The 19,630-nt window shown below is 45.6% G+C and overlaps 1 protein-coding gene across 4 annotated transcripts in view; it reads right to left on the bottom strand.

The window, feature by feature from the left end:
- The window catches only part of LOC124005347 (A-kinase anchor protein SPHKAP-like), a 151,665-nt gene that overhangs the window by 5,069 nt on the left and 126,966 nt on the right, over positions 1 to 19,630 (bottom strand). For all 4 annotated transcript variants that reach the window (XM_046314499.1, XM_046314497.1, XM_046314500.1 and 1 more), the window contains exons 5-7: positions 19,099 to 19,242; positions 18,592 to 18,844; positions 13,338 to 16,824 (exon numbers count right to left, since the gene is read on the bottom strand). In XM_046314499.1, the coding sequence (XP_046170455.1) occupies positions 13,338 to 16,824; positions 18,592 to 18,844; positions 19,099 to 19,242 (3,884 nt within the window). The remainder of the gene's footprint in view (positions 1 to 13,337; positions 16,825 to 18,591; positions 18,845 to 19,098; positions 19,243 to 19,630) is intronic.

Raw genomic sequence — 19,630 nt, 5'->3', positions numbered from 1 at the left:
AATCATACAACCCCCCCCCAAAAAAAAATCTATTTGAATTACAGGTTGTAAGGCAACAAAATATAAAAAATGCCAAGAAATAAGACAAAAAAACAGAACTTGAGTGTGCATAACTATTCATCCGCCCCAAAGTCAATACTTTGTTAGAGACACCTTTTGCAGCAATTACAGCTGCAAGTCTCTTGGGGTATAAGTTTGGTACATCTAGCCACTGGGATTTTTGTCCATTCTTCAAGGCAAAACTGTTCCAGCTCCTTCAAGTTGGATGGGTTCTGCTGGTGTACAGCAATCTTTAAGTCATACCACAGATTTGAAATTGGATTGAGGTCTGGGCTTTGACTAGGCCATTCCAAGACATTTAAATGTTTCCCCTTAAACCACTTGAATGTTGCTTTAGCAGTATGCTTAACGTCATTGTCCTGCTGGAAGGTGAACCTCTGTCCCAGTCTCAAATCTGTGGAAGACTGAAACAGGTTTCCCTCAAGAATTTCCCTGTATTGAACGCCATCCATCATTCTTTCAATTCTGATCAGTTTCCCAATCCCTGCCGATGAAAAACATCCCCACAGCATGATGCTGTTATTCTCGGGGGGATGAGAGGTGTTGGGTTTGCACCAGACATAGCGTTTTCCTTGATGGCCAAAAAGCTACATTTTAGTCTCATCTGACCAGAATACCTTCTTCCATATGTCTCCCACATGCTTTTTGGCAAACACTAAACTTGTTTGCTTATTTTTTCTTTAAGAAATGACTTTTTTCTGGCCACTTCCGTAAAGCCCAGCTCTGTGGAGTGTATGGCTTAAAGTGGTCTTATGGACAGACACTCCAATCTCTGCTGTGGAGCTTTGCAGCTCCTTCGGGGTTATCTTTGGTCTCTTTGTTGCTTGGTGGTGTCCCTTGCTTAGTGGTGATGCAGACTGGGGCCTTTCAGTACAGGTGTATATATACACTGAGACATGTGACAGATCATGTGACACTTAGAATACACACAGGTGGACTTTATTTAACTAATTATGTAACTTCTGAAGGTAATTGGCTGCACCAGATCTTATTTAGGTGCTTCATAGCAAATGGGGTGAATACATATGCACACTCCATTTTTCCGTTGTATTCTTGGGAATTTTTTGAAACTAGTCCTTTTTTTCATTTCACTTCACCAATTTGGACTATTTTGGAGAAGTCCATTACATTAAATCCAAACAAAAATCAATTTAAATTAAAGGTTGTAATGCAACAAAATAGGAAAAACGCCAAGGGGGATGAATACTTTGCAAGGCAAAGGCACTGTATGGTGTGATGGGTTTGGGAGACTGGGAGGAGCTCAACCCCTCTGATTTGAACTTCCCCCTCATTGGTTGATTTGGTTCCATATTTTCTTCTTGGGATACAGATTGTAAAATTATTGATTATAGAATGCAGTTTTTTTAAAGTGTGCTATGTACTGTGACTATACACATTTTACATTTGTGTTGGGCCGATGATACTTGCTCATCACATATTACATACAACCCCCCACCACCACAACCAAGTATTGGCCTTTTTAAAATCTTTGCCCCTTTTATAGAGGGTGGATAACCCAGGTCCTTTGGTGTGTAAAGGATTTTTTTGTATTTGTACCTATCCAAATGAACCATAAATAAATAACGAAATGCAAGGCTGTAGTGTTGGCTGGTTTTTTAATGCAACAGAGCAACTGATAAATTTAAATCCTGATAAGATGATTGAAAGCTGCCAGATTCCCATAGTGGGTTAAGGTGTTGTTTGTCAATGTCAATGAACCTCACATTACCAAAAGGGAAAGACTCACCTGGCGATCTGTTCAACATCTGCCCTGGTCGTCTCCCCCTGCCTGGGACAGGTACCCCGACCCCACTCCCCCCTCTCTCCCGAGCTTTTGCTCGCCTCCGGCACACAGGCACTGTTGGGGCGAGTGACTCTGAACTTACAATGGCTAAACCCAAGTCGTTATATATTTTATCTTGTGCATTTTGCTATTTTGCTATTTGCCTCATGACTCCTGCATGCTTTGTTGACTATGAACATTCTTGTTTACCCAACCGTGGGACAGACTATGTTTGTTCCCACACTCGGGACTCTGACTCTCTATTGGTTACACAGACTTTTGGCCTCCCATCCTATTCTAACCACCTGTCGCCGGCTTTGTATTCATGTCACCTGATGAATTTGCTGTATAATATGATCTTGTTGCCATCTAATGCACATTGATGTCATAAATCAGCACTGCAGAGCTCTCCCTGTCCTCTGCCGTGCCTTGATTGTATTACTGTTGATATCTGGAAATATGCATGTACACCCTGGCCCATCTACTGTTTCAGGCCCCAATTCTGATTTGTGCTCTGATATCGGTTTCACGTATTTCTGCTCTCGTAAAAGCCTGTGTTTTCTGCACGTTAACACTAGAAGCTTATTACCTAAAATGAAAGTGTGGGTTCACAGCTCCAATTCAGGATGTGTTGGTCATTACTGAGATGTGGTTAAAAAAAGAGTGTTTTGAATACTGATGTAAACCTTTCTGGTTATAACCTTTTTCGGCAAGACAGATCTTCCAAAGGTGATGGAGTGGCAATCTTTACCAAGGAACACCTTCAGTGCTCAGTTGTCTCCACCAAGGCTGTCCCCAAACAATTTGATTTGCTGGTTTTTGTTGACTGCTGGGTGTTATCATCCTCCATCAGCACCGGCCTGTACCCTACCTGCCGTAAACTCTCTCCTGGACCCTTACACTAAGTCTGAATTTGTCCTGCTAGGTGACCTAAACTGGGACATGCTTAAAACCACCTGATCAAGTCCTAAAGCAATGGGACTCTCTAAATCTCAGATTATTACCAATCCCACAAGGTAGGACTCCAAACACCCAGAAAAGGCTACTTTTCTCGATGTTATCCTCACAAATAGTCCTGATAGGTATCAGCCTCAAGGCTCAATCCTAGGCCCCACGCTCTTCTCAATGTACATCAATAACATAGCTCAGGCAGTAGGAAGCTCTCATCCATTTATATGCAGATGATAGTCTTATACTCAGCTGGCCCCTCCCCGGATTTTGTGTTAAACACTCTACAATAAAGCTTTCTTAGTGTCAAACAAGCTTTTTCTGCCCTTAACCTTGTTCTGAACACCTCCAAAATAAAGGTCATAGTGGTTTAGTAAGAAGAATGCCCTTCTCCCCACAGGTGTTAATACTACCTCTGAGGGTTTAGAGCTTGAAGTAGCCACCTCATACAAGCACTTGGGAGTATGGCTAACAGTACACTGTCCTTATCTCAGCACATAATCAAGTTGCAGGGGTAACGGATGTGAAATGGCTAGCTAGTTAGCGGTGTTCGCTCTAAATAGCGTTTCAATCGGTGACATCACTTGCTCTGAGACCTTGAAGTAGTAGTTCTCCTTGCTCTGCAAGGGCCACGGCTTTTGTGGACCGATGGGTAACGATGCTTCGAGGGTGACTGTTGTTGATGTGTGCCAGAGGGTCCCTGGTTCGCGCCCGGGTATGGGTCGAGGGGACGGTCTAAAGTTATACTGTTACACAGGCTAAGGTTAAATCTCGACGTGGTTTCCTCTATCGTAATTGATCCTCTTTCACCCCATCTGCCAAACTAACCTGATTCAGATGACCATGCTACCCATGCTAGATTACGGAGACATAATTTATAGATCAGCAGGTAAGGGTGCTCTCGAGCGGCTAGATGTTCTTTGCCATTCGGCCATCAGATTTGCCACCAATGCTCCTTATATCATCACTGCACTCTATACTTCTCTGTAAACTGGCCATCTCTGTATACCTGGCGCAAGACCCACTGGTTGATTGGTTGATGCTTATTTATAAAATCCTCTTAGGCCTCACTCCTCCTATCTGAGATACCTGATGCAACCCTCATCCTCGTCATACAACACCCGTTCTGCCAGTCACATTCTGTTAAAGGTCCCCAATGCACACACATCCCTGGGTCGCTCCTCTTTTCAGTCCGCTGCAGCTAGCAAATGGCACGAGCTGCAACAAACACTCAAACTGGACAGTTTTATCTCCTCATTCAAAGACTCAGTCATGGACACTCTTACTGACAGTTGTGGCTGCTTTGCGTGATGTATTATTGTCTCTACCTTCTTGCCCTTTGTGCTGTTGTTTGTGCCCAGTAATGTTTGTACCATGTTTTGTGCTGCTACCATGTTGTGCTGCTGCCATATTGTGCTGCTACCATGCTGTGCTGTCATGTGTTGCTGCCATGCTATGGTGTTGTCTTAGGTCTCTCTTTATGTAGTGTTGTGCTGTCTCTCTTGTCGTGATGTGTGTTTTGTCCTCGTGATGTGTGTTTTGTTCTATTTTTAATCCCAGCCCCCGTCCCAGAAGGAGGCCTTTTGCCTTTTGGTAGGCCGCCATTGTAAATAAGAATTTGTTCTTAACTGACTTGTCTAGTTAAATAAAGGTTAAGTAAAAAATAAAAAGATACAGATGACTCGTTCCCTAATTGGAGTTTATTAAGTGTTACGTGAAAAACCAGCAAACCCTGCAATCGTTTAGCAGCCTAAATGTAATAATCTCTTCCATCTATTTTCCTTTTCATCTTATTTATTGCATGTGTCAATCCAATCTAGAGGTAACTGCCAAAATAATGGAAACACTTGAGTAAATGAGAGATACAAAGTATATTGAAAGCAGGTGCTTCCACACAGGTGTGGTTCCTGAGTTAATTAAGCTATTAACATCCCACCATGTTTAGGGTCATGTATAAAAAGGCTTGTCAGGCCATTATTGTGGCTACGATGGGTATTTACTAGGATCCCCATTAGCCGCTGCAAAAGCATCAGCTACTCTTCCTGAGGTACACAGGATGACAATTCCCCCCTCCCACAGGGCACGGGTGGTCACTGAATGGTTTAATGAGCATCGAAACTTTGTAAACCATTTGCCGTGGCCATCTCAGTCACCAGATCTAAACCCAAATGAACACTTATGGGTGATTCTGGAGCGATGCCTGAGTCAGCGTTTTCCACCACAATCAATAAAGCACTAAATTATGGAATTTCCCGCAGAAGAATAGTGTCGCATCCCTCTGATAGAGTTTAGAATCTTGTAGAATCTATCCCAAGGTGCACTGAAGCTGTTCCGGAATATGGTGGCCAAACGCCCCATTGGTCTGTCTTTCATTATGGCAGTTACCTGTATATGATACTAAGATTATTTTTCTCAAGTATCAACATTTACAAATAACCTCCAAAGTATTTCAACCCCATTGTCTATTTTCCTTTCTAAACACATAAACTTTATATTTGATCTGCTCTACCTATTTGTGCGACCTTGTGTTGTCACCTATGTCAACGTGGTCTGTAAATGTGGTCTGTAAATGTTTGTCGCTTAGCCGATGAGCTCAAGATTCTAGAACACCAATAAAGTGACCTGAAGTACATTGGAAGTTATCTGTAACCTCCTATTTGTGGTGCCCAACTCTTCCAATACCAGGCCTCCCTGCAGTGTGTATATATTCATGTTTCACTGCTCCCCTAAAGGCCACTCTCACTTTACCAAGGTCTGTGTGAATCTTCTCACCTTACTGAGTCCTTGTTACACAATTGACCTCTGAGTGAAATGTCAGACCCAAATTACAGGACAATATTATGCCACTGTTGCATGTAGTCTGTGTCTCTTATATGCATAATATACTGTATGTGTGACATACACTCATCTCCATATGTATTTGGAAAGGGAATTCTTTCTTTTTTATTTGAAATCCAATGTTTCCTTTGAGGCGACAGTACAGAATGTCACATTTTACAGCGCCCTCCATTATTATTGGGACAGAGAAGCATTTTGACTGATTTTGGGTCTACACAAGTGTGGATTTGAATTCAAACCATGACTATGAGGTTAATGTTCAGACCGTCAGCTTTAATTTGAGGGTATTTCCACTCATATCTGGTGAACCGTTTAGAAGGATAGACCTGAAAATAGCTGTGCAGTAACACTCCCCATCACACCTGATAGAGCTTGAGAGGATCTGCAGAGAAGAATGGGAGAAACTCAACCAAATACAGGTGTGCCAGGCTTGTAGCGTCATTCCCAAAAATACTTGAGGCTGTAATCGCTGCCAAAGGTGCTTCAACAAAGTACTGAGTAAATGGTCTGAATACTTATGTAAATGTGATATCCATTTTTTATGTTTTATAAATTTGAAAAAAAAAATCTAAAAACCAGTTTTGATTTGTCATTGTGTATTATTGTGTCTAGATTGATGAGAATAATAATGCTGTAACATAACAAAATGTGGTAATAGTCAAGGGGTCTGAAAACTTTCTGAATGCACTGCATGTGTGTGTTGGTTCCATATTCATAGCACACAATGACTACATCAAGTTTGTGACTGTACACATTTGTTGGATACATTTACTGTTTCTTTTGGTTGCGTTTCAGATTCTTTTGTCCCCAATAGAAAGGACTGGGAAATAATGTATTGTGTCATTTTGGTGCGTTGGACTAGTAACCGAAAGGTTGCCAGATGTGGCCAGATGTGCAACTGCGATCCAAACTGGCCATTGTTTTATTAGAAAAATGATGGCCCTTTATAATGTCCACTTAACGTTATGTCCATAGGATGCAGTATCCAGAAATCATATTTTTTCCAGCTTTTGCTTCCCTGCTTGTATATGTGCATACTATAATGTGAGCTTAATCAAAAATTATTTAATAACTCCAAAAAGGTATAGATGTAGGTTGTTGTAACATTTAAGCTTAAAACATGTTTTTCATTTTTTTTTGCATAGCAAGGATCATCGGTGTGGTTGAGTGCAGCATTGCTGTGTGGTGCACTCAAATGTATTGTAGTTGAGTGGCCAGCCGAGGCTACTGCTCAAATGTATTGTAGTTGAGTGGCCAGCCGAGGCTACTGCTCAAATGTATTGTAGTTGAGTGGCCAGCCGAGGCTACTGCTCAAATGTATTGTAGTTGAGTGGCCAGCCGAGGCTACTGCTCAAATGTATTGTAGTTGAGTGGCCAGCCGAGGCTACTGCTCAAATGTATTGTAGTTGAGTGGCCAGCCGAGGCTACTGCTCAAATGTATTGTAGTTGAGTGGCCAGCCGAGGATACTGCTCAAATGTATTGTAGTTGAGTGGCCAGCCGAGGATACTGCTCAAATGTATTGTAGTTGAGTGGCCAGCTCAAATGTATTGTAGTTGAGTGGGCTACTGCTCAAATGTATTGTAGTTGAGTGGCCAGTCGAGGCTACTGCTCAAATGTATTGTAGTTGAGTGGCCAGTCGAGGATACTGCTCAAATGTATTGTAGTTGAGTGGCCAGTCGAGGATACTGCTCAAATGTATTGTAGTTGAGTGGCCAGTCGAGGCTACTGCTCAAATGTATTGTAGTTGAGTGGCCAGTCGAGGATACTGCTCAAATGTATTGTAGTTGAGTGGCCAGCCGAGGATACTGCTCAAATGTATTGTAGTTGAGTGGCCTAGGATACTGCTCAAATGTATTGTAGTTGAGTGGCCAGGAGGCTACTGCTCAAATGTATTGTAGTTGAGTGGCCAGCCGAGGATACTGCTCAAATGTATTGTAGTTGAGTGGCCAGCCGAGGCTACTGCTCAAATGTATTGTAGTTGAGTGGCCAGCCTAGGATACTGCTCAAATGTATTGTAGTTGAGTGGCCAGCCGAGGCTACTGCTCAAATGTATTGTAGTTGAGTGGCCAGCCGAGGATACTGCTCAAATGTATTGTAGTTGAGTGGCCAGCCGAGGCTACTGCTCAAATGTATTGTAGTTGAGTGGCCAGCCGAGGATACTGCTCAAATGTATTGTAGTTGAGTGGCCAGCCGAGGCTACTGCTCAAATGTATTGTAGTTGAGTGGCCAGCCGAGGATACTGCTCAAATGTATTGTAGTTGAGTGGCCAGCCGAGGCTACTGCTCAAATGTATTGTAGTTGAGTGGCCAGCCGAGGCTACTGCTCAAATGTATTGTAGTTGAGCCCGAGGCTACTGCTCAAATGTATTGTAGTTGAGTGGCCAGCCGAGGCTACTGCTCAAATGTATTGTAGTTGAGTGGCCAGCCGAGGCTACTGCTCAAATGTATTGTAGTTGAGTGGCCAGCCGAGGCTACTGCTCAAATGTATTGTAGTTGAGTGGCCAGCCGAGGCTACTGCTCAAATGTATTGTAGTTGAGTGGCCAGCCGAGGCTACTGCTCAAATGTATTGTATTGTGAGTGGCCAGCCGAGGCTACTGGCTACCAGTGGCCAGCCGAGGCTACTGCTCAAATGTATTGTAGTTGAGTGGCCAGCCGAGGCTACTGCTCAAATGTATTGTAGTTGAGTGGCCAGCCGAGGCTACTGCTCAAATGTTGCTGCAATAGGCCTACATGTTTCTCCTTTGCATGGTGTTTGGTTGCAGGTTTAGTTTTTTGGTTATTCATTGTCAAGCTTAACCGAAGCCAGACAGCCACATTTGACACGTTCCCTCTGCTGCACGCTGTAAGCGGGACATACGAAAACAATGAGTGAAGTTGAATTCACTGATCCCAGCGCATCAGGCAGTAATTTCATAAAGTAGATTACTCAACTGTTGACTAATTCATACTAGCTTGTGTGTCCTATTCGGCCCACGGGCCTTGTGTTTGACACGTGTGCTAGTCTATTAGCCATATAACTGGCTTGTGATCATTGTCCTTGCGAGTTTGATTATATTGACATTTCCAGCTTTAGTTACAGCCGTCCGTTTTTGGGTCATTGAAACTGAAACAGTGCATCCTAGATGGGTGGAGGCAGCAGACGATGTATGAGGCAAGCTGTGATTAACAACCTGTTACAAATATTTTTTGGACTACCAAGAAATGGTAGTTGGTTTTGAAGAATAAACTGGGAATATGATTATCGCCTTCACATCTGCAAAGTAATTCAAACGCTGTCAGTTCCATTATAAATTAGTCAAAAGTTTAGTCCCATATTCCTTGCACGGAATGACTAAATCAATCTTGTGACTTTACAAACTCATTGGATGCATTTACAGTTTGTTTTGGTTGTGTTTTGGTTGTGTTTTGGGTTATGTTTTGCCAGTACCTGAATGATGACAGCAGTACATTTCTTTCTAATCAAGTAGATAAGATGTTTCATCATGAATAATGATTAGGGAGATGCCGGTTAAGAGGCAACAACAAAACATGCTAACCTCTCACCATTCCCAATAACTGGGGAGGTCAGAATTCTGAGGGGGATCTTTGTGCCTCTGTAACCTTCTCATCCATCATTATTCACAATTCAGTGAATAGGTTCATGCTCTACAACATCTGCAGAGTACGACCCTGCCTCACACAGGAAGCGGCACAGGTCCTAATCCAGGCACTTGTCATCTCCCGTCTGGATTACTGCAACTCGCTGTTGGCTGGGCTCCCTGCCTGTGCCATTAAACCCCTTCAACTCATCCAGAACGCCGCAGCCCGTCTGGTGTTCAACCTTCCCAAGTTCTATATATATGCCATTTAGCAGACGCTTTTATCCAAAGCGACTTACAGTCATGTGTGCATACATTCTACGTATGGGTGGTCCCGGGGATCGAACCCACTACCCTGGCGTTACAAGCGCCATGCTCTACCAACTGAGCTACAGAAGGACCAAGTTCTCTCACATCACCCCGCTCCTCCGTTCTCTCCACTGGCTTCCAGTTGAAGCTCGCATCCGCTACAAGACCATGGTGCTTGCCTACGGAGCTGTGAGGGGAACGGCACCTCAGTACCTCCAGGCTCTGATCAGGCCCTACACCCAAACAAGGGCACTGCGTTCATCCACCTCTGGCCTGCTCGCCTCCCTACCACTGAGGAAGTACAGCTCCCGCTCAGCCCAGTCAAAACTGTTCGCTGCTCTGGCCCCCCAATGGTGGAACAAACTCCCTCACGACGCCAGGACAGCGGAGTCAATCACCACCTTCCGGAGACACCTGAAACCCCACCTCTTTAAGGAATACCTAGGATAGGATAAGTAATCCCTCTCACCCTCCCCCCCTTAAGATTTAGATGCACTATTGTAAAGTGGCTGTTCCACTGATGTCATAAGGTGAATGCACCAATTTGTAAGTCGCTCTGGATAAGAGCGTCTGCTAAATGACTTAAATATAAAATGTAAAAATTATCCATTATCATGGTAGCATCCACATGAATGTAGAAGTGTTCAGAAACATCTTCTATTCTTATTTACAGTAAAAGTGACCAAATATTATTCACCATTCAGTTCCTATTGGGCAAAACATAACGGGCAATTCCATGGTAACAGAAAACCCAAAACTATTATTGCAAAGTTAAACAAACCATACAACTCTATGCACAAGGATGACTTTCAACAATTTCCACAGAAAATGTTTTTTTTGTAAATCATTTACTTGAATAACAGAATGACAGCACAAACCATTGCTTTTTGTTTGAAATACATTTTAAAAGAAAGACATCGGAGCATCATTCCGCTTGGAATTGTCCAAATCCAGAACACAGCCAAAACAAACCACAAATGCATCTAACATGTTTGTAGTCACAAGCTTCATGTTGTCATTGACTGCAAGGAATGCGGGACCAAATACCAACATTTGGATTACCTAAAAACAAGTGAATGTGTCCAAATACTTGTGAATTCTTCAAATGGGGGACTAGATATTAGAGGTCGACCGATTATGATTTTTCACCGCCGATACCAATTATTGGAGGACTGAAAAAAGCCGATACCGATTAATCGGCCGATTTTTAAAATGTATTTGTTATAATGACAATTACAACAATACTGAATGAACACTTATTTTAACTTAATATAATACATCAATAAAATCAATTTAGCATCAAATAAATAATGAAACATGTTCAATTTGGTTTAAATAATGCAAAAAACAAAGTGTTGGAGAATAAAGTAAAAGCGCAATATGTGCCATGTAAGAAAGCTAACGTTTAAGTTCTTTGCTCAGAACATGAGAACATATGAAAGCTGGTGGTTCCTTTTAACATGAGTCTTCAATATTCCCAGGAAAGAAGTTTTAGGTTGTAGTTATTATAGGAATTATAGGACTATTTCTCTCTATACCATTTTTATTTCATATACCTTTGACTATTGGATGTTCTTATAGGCACTTTAGTATTGCCAGTGTATCTTCCATACCTCTCCTCGCTCCTACCTGGGCTCGAACCAGGAACACAACGACAGCTATCCTCGAAGCAGCGTTACCCATGCAGAGCAAGGGGAACAACTACACCAAGTCTCAGAGCAAGTGACTTTTGAAACGCTATTAGCGCACAACCCGCTAACTAGCCATTTCACATCACATCATCACACCAGCCTAATCTCGGGAGTTGATAGGCTTGAAGTCATAAACAGCAGAGCTGCTGGCAAAACGCACGAAAGTGCTGTTTGAATGAATGCTTTTGAGCCTGCTGGTGCCTACCATTGCTCAGTCAGACTGCTCTATCAAATCATAGACTTAATTATAACATAATAACACACAGAAATGCAAGCCTTAGGTCATTAATATGGTCGAATTCGGAAACTATCATCTCGAAAACAAGACGTTTATTCTTTCAGTGGAATACGGAACCGTTCTGTATTTTATCTAACGGGTGGCATCCATAAGTCTAAATATTCCTGTTACATTGCACAACCTTCAATGTTATGTCATAATTACGTACAATTCCGGCAAATTAGTTTGCAATGAGCCAGGCGGCCCAAACGGTTGCATATAACCTGACTGCGTGCAATATTGCCTGCTAACCTGGATTTCTTTTAGCTAAATATGCAGGTTTAAAAATATAGACTTCTGTGTAATGATTTTAAGAAAGGCATTGGTGTTTATGGTTAGGTACACGTTGGAGCAACGACAGTCCTTTTCCGCGAATGTGCACTGCATTGATTATATGCAACGCAGGACACGCTAGATATATATATATATATATATATATATGCCATTTAGCAGACGCTTTTATCCAAAGCGACTTACAGTCATGTGTGCATACATTCTACGTATGGGTGGTCCCGGGGATCGAACCCACTACCCTGGCGTTACAAGCGCCATGCTCTACCAACTGAGCTAGATAAACTAGTAATATCATCAACCATGTGTAGTTATAACTAGTGACTATGATTGATTAAGTTTAATTCTAGCTAGCAACTTATCTTGGTTTCTTACTGCATTTGCGTAACAGGCAGGCTCCTCGTGGGACAGGTAGTTAGAGCGTTGGACTAGTTAACCGTAAGGTTGCAAGATTGAATCTCTGAGCTGACAAGGTAAAAATCTGTCGTTCTGCCCCTGAACAAGAAGGTTAACCCACCGTTCCTAGGCCGTCATTGAAAATAAGAATATATTCTTAATATATTCTTATTTAACTGACTTGCCTAGCTAAATAAAGGTTACATAAAGGTGTGTAAAAAAATATATATATATATATATAATAATCGGCGTCCAAAATTACCGATTTCCGATTGTTATGAAAACTTGAAATCGGCCCTAATTAATCGGCCGATTAATCGGTCGACCTCTACTAGATATATAAAGTGCTTTCATTTCTAAACTGTAAAACAGATATGAATGAAAACACCTAACTAAAAGCTGACATTCTGTACTCTTGCCTAATATGAAATGTCTAAAATGCTGGAGTATTGAGCAAAATAAAATAGAAAATGTTGCTTTACTGTCCAAATACATATTTATTTATTTAACCTTTATGTAACTAGGCAAGTCTTAAGAACAAATTCTTATTTACAATGACGGCCTACACCGACCAAACCCGGACGACGCTGGGCCAATTGTGCACCGCCCTTTGGGACTCCCAATCACGGCCGGTTGTGATACAGCCTGGATTCGAACCAGGGTGTCTGTAGTGACGCCTCTAGCACTGAGATGCAGTGCCTTAGACTGCTGCACCCCTGGGGAGCATATGCAGGAGTGTATATATATGCGTGTGTGTTTGGGTTTGTATCAGTGTTTATGAGTATCTGCAGTATGTCGTGACGAGAGGCATGTCTATGCCACCTTGAAGATCAAGGTTAGCTTTAGATAAAAGCTGTAGCCTCCAACACAGAAACATGACTCATAACCTGGCTGCGGGTGTGTATAACCCCAGAGACTTTCACAATAGACTACGTTCTCTCTGTGATTGCAGTAGAAGCCATTATGTGGCTGGGTCTCTGATACCCAACACTATAAAGAGTTTAACAACTCATGGATGGTTATTGATTTATACACACATTAGGTCACAATTCAAGGTGTTTTAGAAAATAATTGCCAAGGAGGACTATGGAAAGATACTACCATCTCTCTCTGTTTGAGGGTGCGATTGACTCACAGGGGAATCACTCACTGAGAGAGAGCTTACCTGCTGCGGCTCACTGAGGCCCTCTCAGCGCGCCACTGGGCTGTCCCCTCAGGGGGCGCTGGGTCCCAGGGGTGATGCCAGGCCCTTTCCACCGGGTTCCCAGACTCTGGATCTTCCCTCTGATCTGTCTCAATGTGGATCACCGGTACAGGGACCTCCCTGGGGCCCCTGATGGGGGGACCCGCTGCTGTACATGTGCTGTCTCCGCCCCCTCCTGGTTGCTCCTGGCTGGCTCTGCTCCGGGTGCAGCCAGGGTGGGACTGTTTGAAGCCTCTCCTCCTCTCCCCCACGGGCATGTGTTGTTGTCGCCCCACCACGCCTCCTCCTCCGGCTCCATCCCCATCCTGCAGGACAGACTTCCCGGTTTCCACGATGTCTGCGGCCAGGCGGTTGGCATACTGCAGCATGTGGGTCTGGGACTCAGCATCCACCAGGTCAATGCTGTCCTCCGGGTCCGCAATGATCTTGTTCTTCCGCATCAGGGACTCAATGGAGCTGGACCAGGTCTCATGGATCAGCATGTCGGTGATCTGGTCAGTCTGGCCCCTCTGGTACAGACATGAATCAGACTTGCAGAGGCCCGTGGCAGACACCTGCACCGAGTTGGTGGGGTAGATGTTGAGCGTGTCCCCGTGCACATTGCGGACGAAGCCATCAAAGGAGTTGGCCTTGATGGGCGAGTTGACGGTCAGCCTGGAGTCTGAGAAACGTCTGTCCGGCACGGAGGACTGACGGATACAGAAGAGGGTTCTGGGAGATGGAGGCAATAGGCTGTTGCTCCACTCTTTAGTTCTTCCCATACTGTAGTCTTTGCTCTCCATGTCCATGTCTTTGAGCATGAACCTGTAGAACTCCTCCGTGATGCTCTCCGTACTGGACTGCTTGGACAGACAGGAGGTGGCCCTCACATTGAGGTGGCCGTTCTTCTTGGTGGCTGCCTGCTGCACGGCTGCCGCCAGGATGCTGCTGGCGTTCTGCCCGGCGTAGTAGTCCAGTAGCAGGTCAAAACCCCGGCCCTCCATCTCCATCTGGTTCACCATGAAGCGGGAGAACTCGTCCGTAATACTCTCGCAGCTGGACTGCTTGGAGATGGAGCCTCCCCTGCTCAGGTTCTGGCCCAGCCGGCAGCCAGGGCCCAGGGTGTTGGGGGTACCCGGGGGACCTGCGTCCTCCTCTGGGATGCTTTCGTAGCTGGCGGCCTTGCCCCGGCTCCACCGCTCGCACTGCAGCCGGCTGCGGGTCTGCTGGCCGGGCTTGGAGGTGTCAACTACGTTGAGCTCGGGGCAGTTCATGATGCGGGCGGTGACCTCGGAGGCAAAGAGTGCGAATGGGTCAAGAGTCTGGGGCATGTCGTCTAGGTTGACGGTCTCATCCACCACGCGGTTGACCAGGCACTCCATCAACTCGGGCTGTTCCTCAGTCTTCCTCTTTATCTCACTGAGGCGTGGTGGCCGGTGCTTTTTGGAAGCCACACCGCCGTTCTGGCCCTCCTTTCTGCGGAGGGCCGTGCAACAGGAGGGCAGCAGGTAGCCCCCCTCGGGGTAGTAGCCGGCTGCGCCCTTCAGGGCACAGAACCATGGCTGCTTCCCGCTGGAATTCTCCAGGCAGATGGCGGCCAGCTCAGTGGCCATGGAGACCACGGTGGTGGCCAGGTCATCAGCGAAGTAGTTGACAGGGGTAGTTCTGGACTCTGAGTCCATCTTTAGGCAGACCAAGGCCCCTGTGGAGGAGGAGCTAAAAGAGGACTGAGGGGTCAGAGAAGACTGTCTGCTGTCCGTACTGGCTCTCCATCTTTTCTCTTTGCCCAGGGATGAAGAGACCTGGTGGGCTAAGCTCTCTGTAAAAGGCTCTCTGATGTTTCCTCTGGCCTGCTGGCCCTGGAGGTCATAGCAGTCCTTAGTAGAGGACGAGACTTTAGTCTGAGCTTGTCCGAGCTGCTGCTGCTCTCTGAAATGTGGCGAGCTGTGAGACCCATAAGGTTCACTCTCCCTCTCGAGTCCATATTTGTCCTCCCTTATCGCGGAGTAGATGGGCGTCTTCTCTGCCCAGTGGGCTTCATAATTACCGGGCTGGCTGGAGCCATCGAAGCGCTGTAATTGACTTAATGGTTCCTTGGTGGTGGCGGCTGCCTCGTAGTCCCGGGAGCCGACATCACCCTCTTGTCTGTCAAACGACCCTATATCATATTTGGAAATGTTACCGATCCGCTTTGAAGTGAGACAAAGGACGTCGAAGAGCACATTGCTCACGCTCTCCTGCAGAAAGCCCTGGATATTAGGGACGTCTTTGCCCGGGCCTTCTAGTTCTCTTTTCTTTTTCGCTTTCTCAAACGCGTGCTTGAAGAGGCCATTGGCCACCTCGCTGATGAAATCGTCCACCTCAGTCTCATCCATCTTGTCCAGATAGGACTTTTTGGGAGACGTGATGCCATCCACGATCCTGTTGTGGGTGGACTCCAGTAGGTGGGCCACACTCTTGTAGTCCTGGGGCTGAGCCAGCACCCCTGCTGCCTCCTTGTGAAGAACTTCAGCGATGCTGGTGCGAAAGGCCTCGATGCTGGTTCCCTCAGCAATGCTGCAGTGAAGAGTGATTGCCGTGGAGGCCTGCGCTGCAGATAGGAGTCCCACGGAGGCAGCTGAGTAGACCTCAGTGGTGGAGTCATCTTCTGACTCGCAGCCCCCCTCCTCGGCCTCTTTAGCTAGCTCCACCACGGCCACTGCCCCCGCCACCTGGGCCATACCGCACATGGCTGAGGAGAAGGAGTAGTCAGTGCCCTCAGGGTCTCTCTGTCCCTCTCTCTCCATGTCCTCCTCTGTTGGCTCCATCGCTAGCTGCTCTGCTACCTGTGGGCTGGAGATGGTGCCGATGACGCTGGCAGCACATGCCAGGGCCTGCTGCAGGGGTTTGTTGGGGTGTCGTCCACTGGTAGTGGTGGTAGGGTGGAAGCTATGGGCCTCTGGTCCGTGTTCCGCCGTTACCTGTCTGGCAGCACCACCAACACCATACTCCACAGCCACGTGAGAGGCCTGAGTACCCAGCCACTCCGGTAGGCCCTCGCAATTATCCGGGCTCTGCACTATGACGATCTTAGGCAGCTCGAAAGAGCAGGCACGTGCCCGAGAGGGCTCCTCGACTCCTGTGCTGGTGAGGACGGCAGGGGGGCGGTGGCTGCCAGGGGTCATGCTCACAGCAGCCTCGGTGGCGAAGGATGGTTCGTCCTGAGACAGGCGGATGAAGGCGTCCTGCAGTACCGACTCAGCCAGGTTGGTGGCGTAGTGGCCGGCTGACTCCTTATTGTGGTGACCGCTAGCTCTCGCCGGTGCCCTTCCTCCTTGTTTCTTGGTGGCTGGGGGGGAGCAAATGGTCACCTCAGAGTCCTCGCTGGCAGGACTGTCCTGCCACTGGTTCTGGCCCAGGCGTCCCCTCTGACACGCAGGTCTATCGCTGTGCGCTGCGTCTGCCAACCCCACTGTCACATCACTGCACTCTGGCTCATTGGGGGAGAGAGAGAGAGAGAGAGAGAGAGGCATGTCCAGACCTGTTAGAGAATAGTTCCATCTCAAACTCCCAATGTGCCACAACAACAGCAATGACAATCCAGCTCTGGTTTAACCAAGCTAGCAATAACACCAGACTTTCACTGAGCAGCATTTACCCACTCAAATCTGACTATAGCTACCAACCAAACCCTAGCTGGTCCCAGGTAAGTGTGTGCTGTCTTACCAATGACCATAAGAGTTGGCTACACAGGCTATAATACAACACAGACAGATCTGGGAAAAGGCTAACTTACCCCCATGCAAAGTAAAAAAGAGCAACCTATTAGATTTGAAATATTACTGGTACATTGACTCAAAGGAGAGGCTAACCTTCACACAGTGTTGGTTCTAATTTCATACAGGCAGGGCTGAGAACAATACAGATACAATATATAAATATAAACATAAATGTATCCAAATAAACTACAGAAGACTTGTATTTTGTAATGTATTTAAATAAAATACATGTATTTTATATTTTAAAATACCAAAATACATTTGAATGAGCCGGCCCGAACAGAGGCTAAATTCTCAGTATCAGTTACACAAATGTTTTTCCTTGCAGTGACTGTAAATGTGTTGTTTAACTTCCTTAGTTGAGCAAGTCACTCTGGATAAGTGTGTCTGCTAAATGACCAACAAATATAATGTATACAGTATGTGAAGATGAACAGAACAAAATGAACTGCAAAGCACTCTGGGTTTTGTTTCGGGTGGAGCTCATGAATAATACTCATCATGCTTTGCAATTGTTCATTTTCACATATACATTTAGTTCATTTAGCAGATGCATTCATCACACCGTAGTGCCATCAGACTTCTGATACCAATGCAATGCAAGGGGGCCACAAAATGTGAACCACTATAAATGACAGTATTTAGATACATTGGAGTGTAGTTCATCCCAATGTAATTCAAATGACAAAATGCACAGAAGTAAATTAAAATACATATTTCAAATACATGTAACATAAATACTGTCCATCCCTGCATACAGGAGATGAATTATAGATAAGGGGAGACTGCAGACAAGCACGGCCAAGCTCAGGGCCATATACTGTATATTAATCTCAATCATGCAAGGGATACACGCACTAAGGAGCTACGAAGCCAGCCAGCCACAGAGAAGTGTTTCTACAGATGAAGAATGACAAGCACGAGAGAACAAGAGAACAGCAGCACAAGCGGCTGGGCGCCTGTCGTTCCCTTTTCAAACGAGACGAGGGACATCTTCAGTGGTAAGAATAGTATTCAAGGAGCATGTAGACTATTCGTGATTTCCATACTGCAGACTCTATAATAAACACTACATCAATAACAACTTAGATCCTTACTGAGGTTGTTATCAGCACCTATACACTGACCTGTTTTGAGAGTAGGCTACTGAATAATGTATTACCTCACAGAAATGTCCGATTTTTCCTCCCAAAATGAGTGCTTCAAGTTAGTAGATTTGTAAATAATAAATGGTTTATCCCATTTAGCATCCACTTTTGTCGAAAGTGACCTAGAACAGTGACTGAGATCGACATTTTCATATTGGTGCCCCAAGCAAGGATCAAACCCACAAACCTGCAGTTGCTGTCCTCATGCTATTCAAACTTAGCCGCATAGGATTACATTACTCTACTTTCATATTCACCACATATGTCAGTAAAATATATTGAACTCAAATACAGTACATGGGTATTCAAAAGGATGAGAAAACAAATCACCATTTCGTAAGCCGTCATCCTCGCTGTCATCCCCCAGGTGTTCTGAGGCAGTGAGGAAGTCCTCCTCTATGGATGAGAAGGAGCGGTTGGTGTCGTCATCCATCCTCTGCCCTGCCATCATCCGCCCCTGAGACCCCTGCCTCTCCTGACCCCACTGTAGCCCGATCAGGAACTTGTTGATCTCATAGATGATGCTGGTGGGCCGCCGGCCCCCAGGACACTGGACCAGGCACACATCTGTACCCCTCTGGCCCTGGAGGCAATACACACATACATACACACACGCAGGCACACAGGTACAAACACACACACACAGGTACAAATGCACAGGTACAAACACAAACACACACACACAGAGGAAGGAAGGAAGAAAATAATTCAATAATTGATAAGTTCTACCTTGTCTGCTCGTGTAATACTCAGAGCTGACGAGTCAGTCAATGGGTGGATGGAGGGATCTCAACAAACCATAAAATGAGAAGGAAGAAGATGTGTGTGTGTGCTCACCTGTGTGTGGGTGGGGTACTGGTGAGGGTGAGATGGGTCCGGAGTCTCCAAACCACCGAGCAGCAGGATCTCGTTCACCTTGGGCTGTCGCACACTCAGAGAACCAACCAGCTTGGGCAGGTCTGGAGAGATGGAGGCCAGTTTCTAGGGGAAAGAGAGATGTCGCCCACAGTCACTGTGATAGTCACACAGGCAGTCATCACCAGCACACACCTGCTAATTACCTAAATAAATCAACCCCTCTCACCCAGGCTAATTATCCTGAATCCATGGCAACAGAGCCAGCGTTTACGATGGTTAAGAAAGACTGGGGGAACAGGAGGGGATGAAAGGATAGGAAAGGAGAGGATGGGTAGGAGGGAGGAGAGGATATGAGAGGAGAGTATGGGTAGGAGGGAGGAGAGGATATGAGAGGAGAGTATGGGTAGGAGGGAGGAGAGTATGGGTAGGGGGGAGGAGAGGATATGAGAGGAGAGTATGGGTAGGAGGGAGGAGAGTATGGGTAGGAGGGAGGAGAGTATGGGTAGGGAGG

The sequence above is a fragment of the Oncorhynchus gorbuscha genome, linkage group LG19 (assembly GCF_021184085.1).
Source record: "Oncorhynchus gorbuscha isolate QuinsamMale2020 ecotype Even-year linkage group LG19, OgorEven_v1.0, whole genome shotgun sequence".
NCBI classification, from domain to species: domain Eukaryota; kingdom Metazoa; phylum Chordata; class Actinopteri; order Salmoniformes; family Salmonidae; genus Oncorhynchus; species Oncorhynchus gorbuscha.
The sequence above is the reverse complement of the archived record's forward strand: the minus strand, read 5'-3'. Positions and strand labels throughout refer to the sequence as shown.